This window comes from Ambystoma mexicanum, chromosome 6p (genome assembly GCF_040938575.1).
Source record: "Ambystoma mexicanum isolate Mex_15411 chromosome 6p, UKY_AmexF1_1, whole genome shotgun sequence".
Lineage (NCBI taxonomy): Eukaryota > Metazoa > Chordata > Amphibia > Caudata > Ambystomatidae > Ambystoma > Ambystoma mexicanum.
The window spans coordinates 865,378,219-865,397,865 of NC_090935.1; the positions used below are offsets into that span (position 1 = coordinate 865,378,219).

Consider the following 19,647-nt stretch of genomic DNA (forward strand, 5'->3'; position numbering starts at 1 on the left):
CTTAAGACTTAACCTTGGGACTTGCATTCCCAGGACACCCATTGCCTGCATTCTGGGTCTGCTGCCCCCATAAGTACAGATTCCTACCACAAAAGTAAATAAGTCCTACAGAGCTCTTACAGAAGCCAAGAAGCTAACATGTAGACATTCGAAAAGTGGTGCAGTGTGTTTATTTCATGCTGTTTTAATTCAATGTATGTGGTTGCAGTATCAACTGGGCGCCTTCTGGCATTAGGGAGAACAATTTAACAAGCCTCTGGCTGTGCACATATAAAACAACACCTCAAAAAACAGAATCACGGTTTCTCAATTTTCTTAATTCAACCACTGTAAATGCATCTGGCGTTTATCAAATGCCAGTTTAAGGATGCAGTAAAGCGGACATAGGAACCAAATTACACAATGCCTAACTTGGAACCATGGTTTCAAACAGGATTCTGTTTCGAAGGACAACATTAAAGACATTACTGCCTTTTTAAAGATTTAATAACTATAGTGCTTAGTGTAAAGACCGGTAGGGGGTGTCTGTACTTCCGCTCTCTATATGGTAGAGGGGAGGCACAGCGGACCCCAGCCAAGATTCTCTATAAGGTAGCAATGGACGAGCAATCAAGGCCTAGCTTCTCAGGAGGTGATGCGGGCTGGTTCTTAAGTACAGTGTAGTCCCCGAACCCCCACAAAGGAATGTCCACACACTGTATTACTGAAAACACAGTCTTTATATAATTAATATTCAAGGGTATGTACACGATCACAATAACGCACTTTGTACTTGGAAGTCAATAATAAATATATACACGTCTAGAGTGGTACCACTAATGTTATCAAATCTCATTAAAGTGCATCAACTGTACGGTTAAAATGTCACACAGATCAATAACGAGTAAACCAGCAATAGAGATAGGAAGGAACGCAAGAGGGTTGAAAAAATAGGCAGAATACTGACCCCTACCGCTAGGCATAGTTCTGTGTGGAGATCCCCCCACCTGGGCAACCTGTAAATAAAGATCTATAGCACAAGCCCAGTCCATATATTGTCCGATAGTCTTACTTCTTCCTATTAAGGTTTTACCCCCCCTCCCCCCAATGTACCTGGTGGAGTAGAGTTCTCCAACGATGCGCCGACCGATCCTTCTTGAGTGCCTCCCTTTCAGGCGGGAGCCACGGATCGTCGAGAGGTGTCGGGGAACTTGGCGTTCGGTGTCGGGGAATCGACGGCCCTTCTTGAGTGCCCTCCCTTTAAGGCAGGAGTCACGGGTCGTCGAACGTCCGACGGTGAACAGGGTGAACTATGGCAGGGAAGTGACAGCTTCGTTCCTAGCGGTGCTCGTCGACGACAGAGCGTTGGCGTCCTGCAAGGAAGAGGCGTGCGGGGCACCTCGATGACAATAGTTCTGGACTGCAAAGAGATGATGAAGAACTGCGGCCCAGCAAGGCGTCGAGTCGTCGGCGTCTCTGCGGTCTGTAGGTGGCGGGAAACACACAGGTGGATACTACTCGGCGCGTCGACGGTCGGGCCTTCTCCAGCGGGAGACAAGCGGGTGACGATGCAGACGAGGGCGTCCGATGATCAATGGAAGTTCTTAGGCAAATGGGAGCACAGCGGCTCCAGTCGGCGACGGCGGTCGTCGACAGTGGCGGACAACAGTACAATACAGTCCCCGTATCGGGTCGGCAGCCTGTCAAAGGTCTGTCTACCAGGGAGCGTTGGCAAAGATCAGCTGTGAAAGATGGTCCCTCGTAGCTTGGGAAGAGGACGCCTTATCAGGTCCTCTCCGGGTCAGTCCTTGAAGCACAGCAGCTTTCCGAATGCGAAGGAGAGCAACAGGAATTCTTCTCGTCCAGCAGGGCTCAAGGTTAAGCTTCACTCTAATTACTCGTCGTAGTGGACTTCAGCTTCTGAACACAATTCCTAGCAGATAGGTCCCCAGATATACTGTTTATCTCCCATTCATTCTGCTGGGTCACACTCAAGCATCCAATCACGACTACGGGCATTCATGCAGGCAGACAGCCAATCAGGCACACAAGGTATTCAGGCCACTCACTTCTCTCCAGACACTCACAACAAGTTATGTGTATTGGGACAAGTACCAAGCCAGTCAACACTCCAAGCTGCATTCATACCGGTTTCGGGCAGGGTTGTCTCGGTCATTGTGTCAACCACCAGCTACTAGACACCCACAACACAGAATGCATATTCGTCACACATTCTATTCACCCAGGTCCCACCCACAGGAGGTACCCACAACATACATCACCGGGAAGGCTCCAGCTAGTCTGATTGGGCCTTCACAACACCACCATATATGGCACTTCCATCCAACAGCCAGTCAGGGGGAAGGGACAGAGTCAGGGCTTCCCAGGACTTTGGGAAAACAAGGTAATGGGTAATAGAAAGCAAGAGGCCACCGGGGCCATCTTGTTTTCCATCAGGAATCAACTGATCCCAATGGCAGGGCCGGGGTATCCCAAAATGGAGGATACTCCGCACACCTGTCACATTCATCATGGAGCTGCCACCAGCCCATACCCTGCTCTGTGGGCCACCCACAGGTGCCCACAAACATACACTAGGGGCACAGGGTTGTACCCCCACCCATGGGTGCCATAAGGGTATCCCACGGGTCCGTTCACCAAACCAAAAGAAAGAGCTGCACCGCCAGGAGTCCCACATGAACTCCTGCGTGGAAAACACGACAGAACACACGATAAAAAGCAGTAAAGTACAAGCATACGGAGGCCCTGTCCCTCCGATGCATTTCCAGCATCACACTTCGATCATCTGGAAGTGAAAGTCGTATTGTTATATGGTATTTCCTGTGTCTTAAAATGCAGACTGAATAATGTAGCACATACATGCAGGTTCTAAGCCATACTTATCAGTGACAGACCCTGCATCCAATATATCTAATTAGCTAGTTTTCACAGTTGCATTACACTGGTGTGCCTTTTCAAATATTTCCTAAACACATACACCAGTTTACTGATTTTTCAGGCTCAAATGCATAATCTATGGTTCTTTGAGGTTAGCAAACCAAGCTCCCTAAAGCCTGGGTTTTCTGACTATGGTGGATGAGCTCTCGATTTTTATGGAGTCTTCTTTGACTCCTTCATTCAGGGCCACTGCTTTTTTAAATTTGTTCTTTAGGTAGTTATGGCACAACATACCTAAGAGGCCGCGAGGATAGCACAAGGGCAACACGTTTATCTTGGAAGCAAGACAACGCATTGTAACACAGGTTCGAATCTGTCTTGCGCTTAGAAACTGGTCCGGTATTAAGTATGTTATAAAAAAACAATTATGAGTCTGCTTTGGCCCCAAAGTTAGCTGTTTGACAGTGATAATCTCCATTGTGCCTAACTTCCTTTTCCAAGTGCTTTGTTTCTCTGGTTCTTTGATATCAGAGCCCTCTGTTTTACCAGCAATTACACTAGGTACAGAGTGACCTTTCATGGCAAATTTGGTGTTTGGCCCAGCGTTTTTACTCCTCTGATTTTCCAAGCTCTAAAAAGAAAATTGTAATCTGTTGTGCAGCAAGTGCAAACAGTTTCGCACACCAAGACCGGAATTGAAAAAGATGGAAGCTACTTAGCATCTGCTTGTCGCCTTAGCTTCACACAAACTGCTTCAATTAGCTACTTTTAATTCTTAAGACCGGTATCGCTAAATAAATAAATATACCTATGTAACATGTGTTTTTCAAATTTGTATAAAGGTGCTTTTAGATCCGGTTCATGAAATCTTTATTTCAATCACTGCAAGAGAACACTTTCATGCTCCAGAGGAAAACTCTGGGTTTATTATCTATAGACTAGACATTGTGGCAATTCCAATGTTCTCAAATCTGTAATCCTCTTCTTCAGACCTGAATCGGTAACAATTTCTGAAAAAAGCAGTCACCTCTTCCAGTCACTTTCCAATATCTTTGCTTTACCTTTCCTCTAGCAATGGGGAAAAAAGATTTGGTGAGGAGGCCAACTTATTAGGGAAAACTTGTGACAGACGTGCCTATTGGGAAGGCCCACGATTTTCAAATTTTAAAGAAAGATAAAGATATGATTTACAGGCCCAAAAATCAACTTCAACATATCACCTTATAGATGATGTGCAATGCAAAACGACTTTGAAAAAAAGTCAAGTGGTTACATATTTTCCATTAGCAGCACCATACAACAAAATGCTTAGCTTTCAAAACAAAATATATAAGAAGCTAGACAAATATTGTGTTCCTAGCACAGAGTCGGAAAGAGAAATGTCTCGTACCTCCATTCAACATCTAAATCTTCACTCATGCTAGAGTCATCCTCTAGATTGTTGTTTCCATCCAACATGAAAAACCCTGGATGGACAAACTGGCTCACTTGTTCATTCTCCTCCTCACTGCTGCTTTCAATTTCTTCATGGTACTGCAGCCAAGTAATTTCTCCTTCTTCAAATGATGGTTGTTCCCTAAGAAAGAAACATGTTTAATAGAAGTGGTGGGTAGCCCAACAGTTCACTTTCAAGAACATTTATCATTCCACTAGACAGCCCTGTAGACATTATGGGTTTCTGGATTTGATTGTATGTACACTTTTAAAGAGCCTTTCAAAAGATCCTTCTAAACTGATAAAATGTTCCACTCAAACACTTGGGAAGGATTCTTGCTTAAGATTTACTGTACTGATTCCACCCGGAGAACAGAACTATCTAGTGCACAAAGAAGAATACACACTGGTGGATCCAACTATTTCATAGGAATATAGGATTTATTAATGGACAGTACATTCACAGATTACCACTGGGCTTATACATCAGAGTTTGGATTTGGAAATCATAAGCACCTTTATACAACACATGCAATATACCCTGACTGACGTGGATTTACAGGACATCAACAATTATTTTTTATTATCAGTTATATGGACAAATATTTGATGGCGATAGCTAGCACCTTAACAATTTAAGTTTGCCTCTGCACTAGAAGAAAAAGTTACTTATCTTACCTGGTAACTTTCTTTCAATGGGATTTTCCTCCGACGTATTCCACATCTTTGACAGTAATTACCACAGTTGTGCTGCTTCGGGAAACATTTTCGGCGTAGGCGTCCTGCATCGATGACGTCGATACGCTGTCCCTCGCGGGCCTCCGTCACCAGATGTTATATCGCACGACGCCCATAGCCTCAGTTGTAGTTTTTTCCCCCCAGAATGTGTGGCACCAAACTCCTGCCAGTATAACTACAGAAAGCCTTGAGGAAACATAAGCATAAGAAATTCTGTAGCGGGGCAGGTAGGGCGGGTACGATGTGGGATACGTCGGAGGAACATCCCATCGAAAGAACGTTACCAGGTAAGATAAGTAACTTGTTCTTCGAAGGGATTGTGTCCTCCGACATATTCCATGTCTTTGACAGACTCCCAAAGCAGTACCAACGTATGGAGGTGGGAAAAGAATTTACAAATGCCTCAATTTAGAATGCCCTATCAAATTGCAGAATAGAGAACTGCCTTACCAAAGGCCAAATCCCGCCCATGGATAGAGTTCAAGGAATAATGTTTCACAAAAGTATGGACAGATGCCCATGTGGCTGCTTCGCAAATATTGCGAATTGGAACACCCCTCTGTAGTGCAGTGGAGGCAGCCATACCCCTAGTAGAATGAGTCCGTAAGCCTACTGGAGGGTCCTTTCCCGCCAAACGGTAACACTTCGAGATCATCAAAATGATCCATCTAGATAAGGTCTGCTTGGAAACAGCCTGACCTAAACGCCTTCCAGCATAACCAATAAAGAGCTGATTGTCCATTCTGACCCGGGACATCCGTGAGAGATAGAAACTCCAAGCTCTCCTAGGGTCCAACCTATGGAGCCTCTCCTCTTCCTTACCAGGATGCAGAGGATAATAGAATGCCAGAAGAATTAACTTCTGGCTCAGATGGAATTCCGACACAACCTTCAGAAGAAAGGAAGGCCGCACCCTAAGGACAACCCCGTCCTTATGGAACACAGTGAGGGTAGTTTGGCGGAAAGTGCCTGCAACTCACTCACTCACTCAGCGTGCGAAAGTAACCACAACTAAAAATACAGTTTTAAAGGACAATAGTTGCAACGGACAAGAATGTAAGGGCTCAAACTGAGCTCCCATTAGGAACTTTAAAACCAGATTAAAATCCCATCCAGGCACCTGGAAAGGCGACGGTGAAACACATTAGTTAGCCCTTTTAGAAACTGAGATATCAAAGGGATTTTAAAATAGGAACATTCCTCAGACGAGCGCTTAAATATGGACAGCGCCGCCAGGAATGGAACATTGGAAAGGATCCACATTCTGTACTCTGCACCATTCGCAGAACTTTCTCCAACGGCAATGGTACATAGTTTTCATTGCTGGCCTCCTGGTCGAAAGCAACACCTCCATCACGTCTTCGGGGAGGTCCCAATCCTTATACCTCAACCTTTCAGATACCAAGCGTGAAGGCTGAGGGACTTAACCTCTGGATGGAGAACCCGACCCGCCTCCCGTGAGAGCAGATCTTCTCGTTAGGGAAGATGGCGGGGAGGGCAGATGGACATGTCGAGAAGGTCCGGGTACCACGCTCTCCTGGCCCATGCCAGAGCAATGAGGATCATCCGGGAACCGAACCTCCGTAACCTCCGCAACACCTGCAGAAGGACGGGGATTGGAGGAAACGCGTTCAGCAGTCGGAAGGAGCACTCCACTACGAACGCGTACCCTAAGGCTCCTACTTGGAGGAAATTCGCGCAAGCAAAATCTTTCACACTTCCGGTTGACACTGGTGGCGAAGAGATCCACTTGCGGGGTTCCCCAAAGGGCAGAGATCTCCAACAGAACGTCCTGAGCCAGCTCCCACTCGTGAGAGGCCGTGCTCTGCCTGCTCAGAGCATCTGCCGCCACGTTTTCGGCTCCGGCCAGATGAACTGCCGAGATCGACATTTCCTGCTGAATGGCCCAGAACCAGAGTTGCATCGCCTCCCTGCACAACGGGAGTGACCCTGCCCCCCCCCCCCCTTTTTGTTGAGGTAGTGCATGGCCACTGTATTGTCTGTCATAATCAGGACATTCTTCCCCCGCACAGATGGCAGAAAATACTTCAGGGCTAGCCTGACAGCCCACAGCTCTAACAGATTGATGTGGAATCTGGACTCCGACAGAGACCAACGGCTGCTGGCCGCCAACTCGTTGGCATGAGCTCGCCAACCTGTGAGGGATGCGTCCGTCACGATCGTTAGCTCCGGCCACGGTTGCCAAAATGGAGCACCCTTCATCAGATTGCCTTTGACGGCCCACCACAGAAGATCCTGTGCGACCGAGGGCGGAATCTGAACGGGATCCGACATCCTGCCGGAGAATTGTAACCACTGCATCTCGAGAGCCCATTGCAGAGATCTCATCTGTAGCCTGGCCTCTGGCACCAGGAAAAAGCAGGACGCCATGAGGCCGAGCAACCTCAAGAACTCGAACGCCGGGAGAGTCTGGGCATGTTGAAATTTGTCCACCTTCTGCAGAATGTGATGAGCCCTCACCTGGGAGGCGAACACAACCCTGGGGTTGTGTCGAGCACTGCTCTGATGTACTGCAGCCGCTGGGTAGGTGCCAAATGGGACTTCTTTAAATTGAGAGTGAAGCCCAGCTTGTGAAGGGAGTGGCAGGTGACGGACAGATGATCCAGGGCTTGCTCGGGAGAACGCGCCCTGTTCAACCACACGTCCAGGTAGGGGTAGACGTGAATCCCCCCTTTCCTGAGATATGCTGCCACAACCACCATCAGCTCGGGCGGAAGTCATTCCGAACGGCAGGACCCGAAACTGAAAATGCGAGTCGCCAACCGCGAACCTCAGGTAATTCCTGTGCTTTGGATGAATCGGCACATGAAAGTAAGCATCCTTGAGGTCTAGAGACACCAACCAATCTTGAAATTGAAGGGCCTGGAGTACTTGAGAAAGAGTTACCATCTTGAACTTGTCCTTCCTGAGGAGCTTGTTCAACCCACGCAAGTCCATGATGGGTCTCAATCCCCCGTCTTTCTTCGGGATCAAAAAATAAGGGGAATACCATCCCTTGTTCCTCTCCGCTACAGGCACCAGTTCTATGGCGCCTTTCTCCAGCAAGGATAGGGTTCCCTCCGCAAGGAGCGGATCCTGAAACTTCAAAGAGAGCTTCCCCGGTGGATTGTCTTGAGGCCGCTGCCGAAAGGGGAGACAGTAGCCATGGGTTATGATCTCCAGAACCCACACATCTGTCTGAAGTAATGGCACACCATTCTCCAAGATGCTGCGCCAGTCTGCCCCCAACCGGCGAACCATGGAACATGGCCTCATAACTGAGCGGCTGCGGCAGTGCCTGATGGCAAAGAGACAACTGCCCGAGCGGCTTTGGCACCTCGAGTACCTTGCTTTCCACCTCTGATACTCCTAAGGTGGCCCCTTTGACTGGCAGTACCGAAAGTAACCTGCCCTCCATTGCTGTCCCCTAGGACAAAAAGGCGGAGGTTGTCGTACTGCAGCGCTCAAGGACTTAGCTGCAGCTTTGGAGGACTGCAACCTTTCAAGGCTCTCGTCAGCCTTGCTGCCAAAAAGATGGATACCATCAAAGGGCATGTTGAGAAGCCGGAATTGCACATCTGGAGCAAACCCTGACTTCCGCAACCACGCAAACCTGTATCACGGTGCTTGCAGCCATGGTCCGGCGGACACAGTCTGCCATGTCCAGACTCGACTGAACGGATTCACACATGGCATCCTTGCCGTCTTGCATGAGGGCTAGAAAACCATCCCGTTCCTCCCCTTCGGGAATATGCTCAGCTTCCAACGATACACAATTCCATAGAGTGTGAGTGAATCTTGCCAGGGCACAAACGTAGTTGGCTGCCTTTAAAGCCATACCCCCAGAAGAAAATACCTTCTTGGCCCAACCATCAAAGCACTTGTCGTCCCTATCCAGAGCGATAGGGTATGCAGCCTGCTTTGCTTTGATGTTCCTGGCCAAACTCTCCGGAGTAGGGTGCGTTGACAAGTAGCAGGGGTCACCACTGGCTGGGCGGTATTTTTTCGGAAGAGACTTACTCACTGCCGGGAGACTCTCCGGAGCAGTCCAAGTCGCTGCCACCCTTCTTTGCAACGCCATATGAAATGGCAACACCGGGTCAGTGGGTGGACCATGATCCAGGATGTCTGTAAGATCATCCTGAAGAAAATCAGCAGATGGAGCAGACCACCCCAAATACTCTGTCACCCTCAACATGAGGCACCTATACGAGGAGTCAGCATATATACCACGCTCAGGCCTGCCAAACACAACCTCCCGAGAGGTATCAAGACCACTGGCGTCATGTAAGGATTGACAAAGGTCTTCCAGTTGGCTATGACCGGACAACAGGTCATCCGGAACCTCAAGAGGCACAACCCCCCTCCTCATCAGACCCTTCCTCCACCTCTGAAAGATACTCCAAGGGTTGGAACAAATCCACCCTTGGAGGAGGAACAGAGTAGGGCTCAAAAACAGGCCTCACAGACTAGCTGAGAGCCTTTCTCGGAGCTTCCACAGCCCTCCTGGGCACCTCTGGGAAAATCTCCACAAAAGGCATTGAGTGCGCCGATAGATTCGGCGTCGACGTCGACAATGGCTTCAAGGCCGGAGCCTCGAGCGTGTCCTTTGACGGCCACAGCGCCGATGGCTTAGACGACTTTTCGAAGCCGGAGCCTCGAGTGAGTGTCCCTCTCGAGACATCGATACCTTCTTAGAAGGCCTCATAGGCTCCGACGGTCTCAACGGCGTTGAGGACCAGGACCTGGGCGTGGCACAGCTATGGCGATCACCCTTGTCCAATCGGGACCTCGACGGCTCCCGATAATCGCGCCGACCGCCCGAGCCCAAAGGCATGTGAGTGGTGGCTCTAGCTCGTTCCTTGCCGGCTTCTCTCGAAGGCGCGGACGGAATGGTGCCTTGCGATTCAAAAATCGCCATTTGCTGGCGGAGTGCGTCCCATTCAGCCGGCGACGAGTGTTTAGTGGGACAAGATACCCACTGTCTGGCGGAGTCCTCTGACAAGGACAGGAAGGCGAACGGTGACTGTGCTTCCATGAATGCCTCGAAGAGGCAGAGGAATGGCGGGACCCACTCCGAGACCAAGACCCCCTAGACTTACGCCGATGCGGAGAATCGCCCCTCGAATCGTCGGTCGAAAGACCAGTATATTTCGGTTTACGGGTTTTAGAAACCCTACCTACCGACAACAACTTCTTCCGCTCCCACAAGGCCTTCGAAGTCAGGGACTGGCAGTCATCGCAATCGTCAGTGGCGTGGCTTTCACCGAGGCACCAGAGGCAAACGTCAGGCGGGTCCGTAATGGACATTTTGGAACCACAGTCCCGACACTTTTTGAAGCCGACTTCGGGGTAGAAGAAGAAGACATCATGAATCAAGTTAGAAGAACCGAGGCGCACCAAGATTCCGAAGCGAACATGTTCGCAGAAAAAACAGAACTGAGGATACAGGCGTCGTGTGTCCTAGATATAACATCCGGCGACGTTGACCATCGACGGAGGCCCGCGAGGGACAGCGTATCGACACAGGACGCCTACGCCGAAAAAGTTTTCCGAAGCAGCACAACTGTGGTAATTACTGTCAAAGATGTGGAATACGTCGGAGGGCACAATCCCTTCGAAATACACTTCCCAGTTGGAACAAAAGGCTGGACTGCTCAGTTGGCCGTGTCCACCACTGCCCACTTATTGGATGGCACCAATTGATCCAACAATCTGCAAGGCTTTTCATGGTTTACATGTTCGTGTAATAGGCAATTGTCTGATCTGAAGCTTCTTGTGCAGCTTTAAAAGCATGTGCTCAGAAGTTCCTTTAACAGTTAGTTAGGTTTACATGCAGGTGAAAGACAGGATTTGAAGCCTACCAGTACTGTGGGAAAAGGGAGAGGAGTGGCCTGGTCCAGGAATAGCTCCAGACAGGGTCTTAAACCAGGAAGTGTAGTTCTGGTTGGAAAAACAGCTAGAATTAGCGTTTTCTTTTTAAAGAGCAGACTGACATGAAGGCATATTCTTCCTCATTATGTGGCTAAATGAGTTGCATTGGTGAGCTGAAGGCAATTCAAAATGCACTAACCCAAAAGTTTAACAAAATTATCCTCATCATAAACGTTTACAGCAGATCACTTGTTTAAGACAAATTGTATATTTATGAAGGTTAAATAGAGAATGCAAAGAATACTCAAGATGGGCATGGAAATAAAGCTACCACCTTGCTTTTAGGTAATTAGGTGAGCTACTGGTATGAGCCAATTTAATATTTACTATAGGGTGCAGCTAGAAACATTTCAGAAGTAGACTCCAGAAAACTGGGTTAAAGCTAGAACAGAAAGCCACTGGCAACAATGCTATAGCTGCGAGAGAGTGGAGGCAAAAATAGATCAATGAAAGAAAAATGGTACTGCATTATTTAAGTTCTGCATCACATACAGTCAAAAGAAATGACCAAGGTTTAAACATATGAATATTTCAAGGCTGGCAAACTACATGCAAGTCACTTAATCCCAAACAATGAGCACCAGTCCTAGATAGCAAATGCTTCCAATGTGGTCATTAATCAGAACTCAGTAACAATAGTGCCTTCTCTTTTAAAAACAGTGGGAGGCTTTTAATGAACTCTATGTGTGAATTAAGTGCTGATGGGCGATGGTTTTTGTTTCAGAGTGGTTAATTTACTATTGTGTTCTTTTTATTGTGTTTGTCTTGTGTTGTGTGGTTGTGTGTTTGTGTTTTTTTTTTAAAAAATGTCTCTTGTTTTCCTCTGAATTTTGGCTAGTTATCATTTCAAATTAGGTTTGTTGCGATTAGCAGAGATAATTGATAGGTTTTTCTTATTTATTCTGTACTATTTGTATCAACTTGTATAATGCTTTTTTCGTTTTGTCGTTTTCTTGTTATCATAATTGTTGTTTTGGAATGATATGTATTTCTTTTGATAAATCTTTAAATAAAGTTGTCAAAAAAAAAAATGTGAAGCCTAGCAGCCTCACTCTAACCCAAGTCTCCCCACAGCCTTAGCTGAATACGGGCTCTCCCTTCCTCCTCTTCGCCTGAGCATCTCCTGGGGCGCCCTGGCCCACTCTTTGACTCCCCTCTCCTCTCAGCTGGCCCGGGAGGGCTATCCAGCCTAACCAGGCCTACCCCCTCACTAGCAATTACATCACCCCCCCCCCCCCGGGCCACAGTGCTGCACTGGCAGCTGTCTCAGGCTTCACAAATTCCCACTTGTCTACCCTACCCTCTTAAGCAGTCTCCATACCTCCCACTTCATGAGTGAAGACATCATGGCCAAGCAATCCACGTCTAATCAGAACACGGACATAGCCACAATGCGGCTATCGGCGGACAAGGGGAAGAAACAGGACCCCCTCGACCCCCACCAACTCTGCACCACAGATGATCACGGAAGACAAGGGGACCCTCGCAACCAGAAGCGACCTACTGGCTTTTATGGCTGATATTAAATCTGAGTTTAGGTCTTGCATGACTGAACTTTCTACAAAACTAGAGCACACTGACCAGAGGGTGAAGGAAGCGAAAAGATTGGGGGCAGTCAAGGATCAAACCCAAGATCACACTACGGCCCTAGGCGAAATCCAACATTCCATTAGAGCCTTACAGGACAAATGCGAAATCTTGGAATTCAAACAAGAAGACTTGGAAAACCGAGCCCGACGCAATAACCGGAATATGTGGAGGGACCTCTTTCAGCCCTTGCTCCCACAACTGGACAAGTCTCAACTCTTGCTGGATCACACCCACAGGTTGCGCCCAAGCCGGGGAGTGGAATCGGATTCCCCCCCGATGTTCTCACCAGGGTACACTTTTTCATCACGAAAGAGGCCATCTCATCAATCAGACGCACCCGGGACGAGCTGACCTTCCAGGGCTCTCCCCTCCAAATTTACCAGGATGTCTCCCTTCTCACGCTGCAAAAAAGGTGGTCCCTCCGACCCCCGACTTCCTTTCTTCAAGGCCAGCAGGTCCGCTATAGATGGCTCTTTCCAACAGCGCTACAATTCACCTACAAAGGCACTTTAAGGAGAATTAGCCACCTCAAGGACGCCGAACAAATCATGCACCGAACTTCAACCAGGACCTCCTCCCCTATGGCTCCTGAAACCACCAAAGGCAAAGACCCTACGCCCCCCCCTCCCAAAAGAGGACTCTATGGACGAGAGTCCATAGACAGGAGGAAGAGATAACTTAACACTAAAGGAAGGTACAGCCCCTGCTTGCCTATAATCCTAGTCGGCGCAGCTCTGTTCCTCCTCTAGACCTGGACCTATTTCGCCTTCACAGAACGCCACCTACAAAGAAACAAAAGAACCGTCACCATGCTCATGGCAGCGCCCCCCTCCCATGGCTCCTGCCCATTTCCGAGGTACAATCCATCCACAAGTCCTTGGAATACCACACACAGTTTGATCTTAGTTTCAGCCATGTTGCCCGACTACGGTTACCTGGACCAGTTGGCCTGGGGTGGTGCCAGACCTACAAAGCTGGCTCCCCCGTTGGTTAATACCCAGCCACCCTGTTGGAGGCATGGGCAAAAATCCCAAGAGCAGGATGGTAAACAGCGTCAATCTCTCTCAATCCATGGATGATCCATACCCAACCCACTCCCCTTGCTTGAACCCAACAGCAACTTCGCCCCCCGCACAGGAACACTGCACCTTGAGATTCGTCTCTTTTAATGTCCCCCAAAACGTAAATCAATCTTACAAAAGCTCCAAGAGGAAGATGTAGCGGTGGCCCTGCTTCAGGAAACACACCTACTACCAGCGTACTTTCGGGCACCTGCGTTCGCAACAATTCCCGAAGCAACTTATCGCCTCAGGCGGCACCAAGAAAGGGGGTACAGCGGTTCTCTTTAGGAAGGGTTTAAACGCCCACATTCTGGAAACAAAACTCTGCCCAGAGGGGCGATTTGTGTCAGTGAAATGCCTCCTGTTGGGCCAACTATATACCTTCACTTCGGTGTATGCCCCAAATACGGGACAAGTTGCATTCTATAAAGCTCTAAGCGTCATGCTGGCGCCCTTTGCAGAGGGTCAAATAGTAAAGGGAGGTGATTTTAATGGAGTACCAGACCCCACAAAGGACCAATCGCACCCATCCTCCTCTGGCGACGTCACTCTGGCCCTCAGATTGCCCTCGGATTGCTACGCCTATTTAGGACCCTAGAGGTGGTAGACTTGTGGCGGGTGCTGCAACCCTCAGAGACATATTTTTCCTTTTACTCCTATGTCCACAGAATGTTATCAAGAATCGACCTCCTCTTGAAATCTCCGCAGGTGCTCGCCTATACCAATGAGGTATCCATTGGATCAAGGATTCTATTCGATCATGTCCCGGTAACCCCAGAGATCCGCATTCATGACCCAGCCCCCAACGCAGATGGTCAATGTATGACCCGATACTTAATGAGCTACTTAATGAGATGCCGATAAGAGATGCCATAGCAACATCAATTAAGAACTTCTTCAAAGAGAACTCTAACGAAGATACCTCTATGGCAAATACCTGAGATGCTATGAAGGCTGTCATTTGGGGAGAACTAATAGCTCAAGGAGTGGGATACCATAGGAACAGGTGGCAAACTCGCCTGTCCCTCGAAGAAGATCTCCGAAAAGCAGAAGACACTCATAAGGAAAAGGGCTGGTCCCCCAAAACACAACGAGCCATCCAGAAGACGACCTGAAGTGCTGGAAAGCCCAGGAAATCTCACTAATGGGCTGCATCACCGCCTGCAAAATGAATCTCTTCCCCAGATTTCTATATGCCTGCTCATCACTTCCAGTTCCTGTTCCACCGCCGGCCCTCCGGGACCTCCAGAAGACTATGCTACGATTTATATGGAAGGGGAAAAAAACCAGGATCCCCCAAAAAACAATGGCAGGTAACGTAAGACTAGGCGGTCTGGGGGTACCCTACGACTTGCAAGGATACCAGATGGCAGCACAATTAGCATGCACTCAAGCGTGGCGAGTATCCTCTGGTCGCGCTAGATGGGTGGAGCTTGAACAATCCCGCCTATCCCTCCCCCTACGCTTTCTTCCGCACATCCCACCCCCAATGTGGTGGAGAGACTACTGCTAGCTACTAGGGATACCATAGACATTTGGCACAGAGCCCTAAAGAAAAAGGGGATTCCCAGAGGACTGAGCACCTCATCGCCGGTATTCTATAACCCAACCTTCTCACCTGGAAAAAAAAAACAGAACTTTAAAAACTGGATCTCAGGGGGATTCGAGTCTTTGGGACAACTGTTTGTTGGGGACACTGTTCGCACCTTCGAACAATGCAAGGAAGCCTTCCAGCTTCAAGAGAAAGACAGGTTCTCCTACATCCAGCTTCGCCATTGGTGCTCCCACCTGCAAACCCACCAGGCAGCAACCCGCCCCCCCACGGCACTGGAGCGAACCCTTATGGATCTTCCGACCCGAGGTAAGATCTCCACTTTATACAGACATTTCCAGGTAGATTTTCTCGCCTCCAAAACGCAATGCTTGGCACAGTGGGAGGCAGACCTAGGCCACCCTATAGAGGATCAGGCCGGGGTGGATATATGGACTCGGGCCCACTCATCGGCTTGCGTCACTAACAGGGAGTGCATCTACAAAATCCTGCTGCGCTGCTACTACCCCCCCTTGAGGCTCCACCACATGAACCAGACTCTTCACCCGGCATGCTGGAGACAATGCGGACCCCCGGGGTCCTTTCTGCATATGTGGTGGACATGCCCAAAAGCCCAAAGATTCTGGAAGAAATGTCTAACTACCATTGAAGGAATCACTCAAACGGCGCTTCCACTAGAGCCTGAACCTATCCTGCTAGGCGCCCCGGTTCCTGGAATCTACTCAAGGTCGGGAGCCAAAGCTAAGCTGTTGTCACAATGCCTCCTAGCAGGAAGAAGAGCGATCGCCCGCTCCTGGAAATCCAAGGACGGCCCACTCCTGCCCCTCTGGTGGGTAAAAATATGGGACATTCTTATTGCAGAGAAAGTAACAGCGGCTAAGGCAGGGCTTCTTCACTGCTTCCAGAACATTTGGGGCCCATTTCTTGACTATGACCTAAAATTTCCAGCCCTCACCTGCAAACCCCAACAGGCCAGGAGGATCCTAAACAGTGGGGATATACCTGAGGAGGGGGGGGGGGGGAGGATAAAGTAGGAGGGAAAGCCCCAAACTCCCGATACTCTGAGCCGGGCCGGCATTCACATTGGGGTGGAGAAGGAGGGAAGAATTTGATTGAAATGCTGAATTGATGTATAACTATTTGTTTTCCTGGCTTGGTTTAAAATAAACATTTAACAAAATTTTAAAAATGAACCAGTTGGCCAGCTGGAAGATTGCTCTTCTACTTTTCGGAGGACGGTCTCACCGCGGAATGCAGGTGTCCAGTTCCACTCCCAGAAATAGGGCATTTTGAGCAGGCATGACCAACAATCTTTTGCTGTTGATGGAAAAGCCTAGATTGGTGATGGTCCCCTTCGTTTGACTGACCTCCCTGGTTGTCTGTACCCTTGATTTTGTATTGATGAGCCAATCAATAGACATGGGGCCTCTTTCAGCTTCTTCGGCACCCGTATGCCTCTGGGCCACTTTGGTAGCACTTTAAAAATAATTTAAAGTAAAGTAAAAGTAAATCGTCAAGGCTCTTCTTAGGTGTGCTGACATCAGAGCAAGACATTTAGTGAAGACCTTTGGGGCTGACATTAGACAAAAGGGCAGCACCCAGAATTGATAATGCTCGCCTCTCACTGAAAACCTCAGGTAACGCCTGTGCCCCTGGATTAGTGTGCACATAAAAATAGGCATCCGCTAGGTCACTAGTAGGCAGAAAATCGTCCTCCCCCAATACCGTTCTAAACCCATAAGGTATAAGACTTCCTGAGCAACTGGTTCCTTCAAAGTGGCTGGATGCCCGAGGGCTAAGGCGCTCTACAAATGTAAAAAATAAAAATAAATAAAATGGTAGGACCTGTTCGAGTGTGGTCATTTTGAAATGTTTGCGCTTCATGTACTTGTTTAAAGCGTGTAGGTCTAGAATAGGGCACCACTGGCCATTCTTTTTCTTTACTAGAAAAGAACAGTCTCTGCAGCAGCTTTCTGTAGAAATGTACCCACCTCTAGCTTGAGCTGGGCAATGTGAGCTGCATTGCGAGCACTCAGAGGCAACGTTGGTGGCTGTATGAGGAACTCAATGGTATGTCCTTTGTTTATTATTTGGAGCACCCACCTGTCTGATGTAATCTTTTGCCACAGATGTAGGTGGTGTGTGATCCTCCCTTCAACCGGGGTGGGATGTGGAAGAGGATGGTACTTTCTGTCAATTTTGTTTGGACGACTGGGTTCTTTATGGCCCATCCCATGCCTGCCTCTGTGCGATGGAGGAAGACTGCTGGTACCTTGTGGATGACCGATTGGTTGATGCAGACGCCTGCGTGGAATAGGGCCTGTTGTAGGACTGAAATGTCCCTGATCTGTCACAAAAGGAGCACAAAGTATGCCTTTTCTTGTCTCTCTCACTCTCTCTGTGAACTGATGGCCCTGGCTGTGTCAGTCTTAATTCCCTTCAGGTGATTGTCAACTTTCTTGCCAAAGAGTTCTTGGCCGTCGAAGGGCATGTAGAGTATTTGCGCCTGCACTTCAGGCCTGAACTTGGTAGCCTTCATCCATGCTTGGCATCTGAGGACCGCTTCATGAGCCAACTGCCTAAACCCAGACTCTGCTGCATCCATTGCTGAGTCAATCATGAGATTTGACGTTGCTTCTCTATCTCAAATAATGGCATGTGCCTCGTCTTAAAATACAGCTGGCAGGTGCTCCATTAACTTTGACATCTTGTGCCACAATTCTGATTCATATCTCACTGTCATAGCGAGGGCATTGCCTGTTCTAATTGACAATGATGCTGAAGCTAAAACGTTCTTGCCTAGAGCCTCAAGTGTCCTGCCTTCCTTGTCAGGAGGATCTGTTAGTGGTGAAGTGGTATTCGTTAGTTTCTTCCTGCGGCTGCAGTGATGACGGAATCAGGTTTCAAGTGTCCCAGCAAACACAGTGGTGCGTCTTCTGGGGAATGGTTTTCATTTTATGGCCTAGCCGCTGTGGAGCGGGTAGCTAGTGGATTGGCTATGATCTTCTCCAAGGCTTCACATATGGTGTCTAGAATGGGTATATAGCAGTAACCGTCCTCCTCTCGTCCCTATGCTCATACAGCACTAACTTCTTCTCTGTGCACTATACTTGGAGATCGAACATTGCTGCCGCCTTAGCAATAATTGAATGGAATGGCGATGTCATCTGACGGTGAAGAGCTGCCAGGGGAGTCACGCCTCTTATGCTTCTCAATGATGTAATCCTACCATGCGTTGGTAGCCGGTTAGGGTGAATCTGGAGAAATCTCCCCCTCTTCAGGCTCGTCCACTTGTGTTTCAGGCACTGAAAAATCCCTGTCGTGATCTGTGACAAATCAAATTCTAGGGTACCAGTGGTCAAGGGGTGAATATCGGTTTCAAAATCATCCATCAGCCCCACACCTCTAATACACCAGAATGTATCCGAACAGATAGGAATAAAAAAAAGCATACAATTAAATTTATAAACTTCCTTGTCCAATGGTAACGTGGCCGGAACGACAGGCTGATCTCCTCTAAAGCTCGTGGATCGTTGATTATTTGCAACACAGTGAAAATACAATTATTACCCAATGACGAAAGGAGTGTCCAATCAAAGATGTATAAAAACACTACTAATTACAACTCACCTTGTATAGGGAAGCAGAGGACAGACAGTTTCTAAGAAGGAAAAAGGGATTGACTCTGGCAGTGACAGGAGGGTAGTTGGTATAGTTAATAAACACAATCGTTTTTAAAGGTTTCTTAGCTTAAGCAAAAGGGGGAAAGGGTCTTAAACTGTCTCTAAGGGCCTTCTGGGAAGGACCAGCAGGACAGAACCACAATGTATCTTTTGCTGTAGGTGTTCTTGGTGCTCAACAAGGTTGAGTCTGCTTCAGGGCGCTTTTCAGGCTTCTGCAACAGAGTTTGAGATGCAAGTCAGCAGTGGGTATCAGACAGCAAGACGGTTCAGCGAGCCAAGCCTGACCTACGGCTGCAGGCTGGCCTTTGGGGCGACCCAGGGTCAAGAATAGTTGTACCTGTGCTGAAGCACTGGTTGAGACGCCTCAGGTTTCTTTCAGCGACTGTGGCTTGACAATGGTCAGCGTTGCAGTCATTTGCAGATTAAGGAACTCTACTGGCTCGAAAATGTCTGATGGCGGTGGATGTTGTCCTTGCACTTCTCCCAGCTCCTTCAATGGGATGTGTACCTTAAGGCGGATGACCCAAAGCTAGGGAGTGTGTTCCACGGAGCTGCCTTCTTAGAGACCTTCTGGCACTCCCTGTCCAGGGAGCCTGCTGCAGAGCCTACTAGGGCACGCTGTGTGCTGGCTGGGTACCAATTCTGAAGCGGGTGGAGGGTCTACAGAGTTTTTTTTCTCTGCGTTTCCTGGGAGAAGTTAAGGGGAGGGATCCTGCTTCCCTCTTTGATGTTCCTGGCCTTCCTTCACTGGCGGAAGCTGTAAGGCACACTTTACCTT

General features: G+C 48.5%; 1 protein-coding gene across 1 annotated transcript in view; it reads right to left on the minus strand.

Moving 5' to 3' along the window:
* The window catches only part of PJA2 (praja ring finger ubiquitin ligase 2), a 578,273-nt gene that overhangs the window by 241,031 nt on the left and 317,595 nt on the right, over positions 1-19,647 (minus strand). The window contains exon 5 of the mRNA XM_069625483.1: positions 4,268-4,453. Coding sequence (XP_069481584.1) covers positions 4,268-4,453 — 186 coding nt within the window. The remainder of the gene's footprint in view (positions 1-4,267; positions 4,454-19,647) is intronic.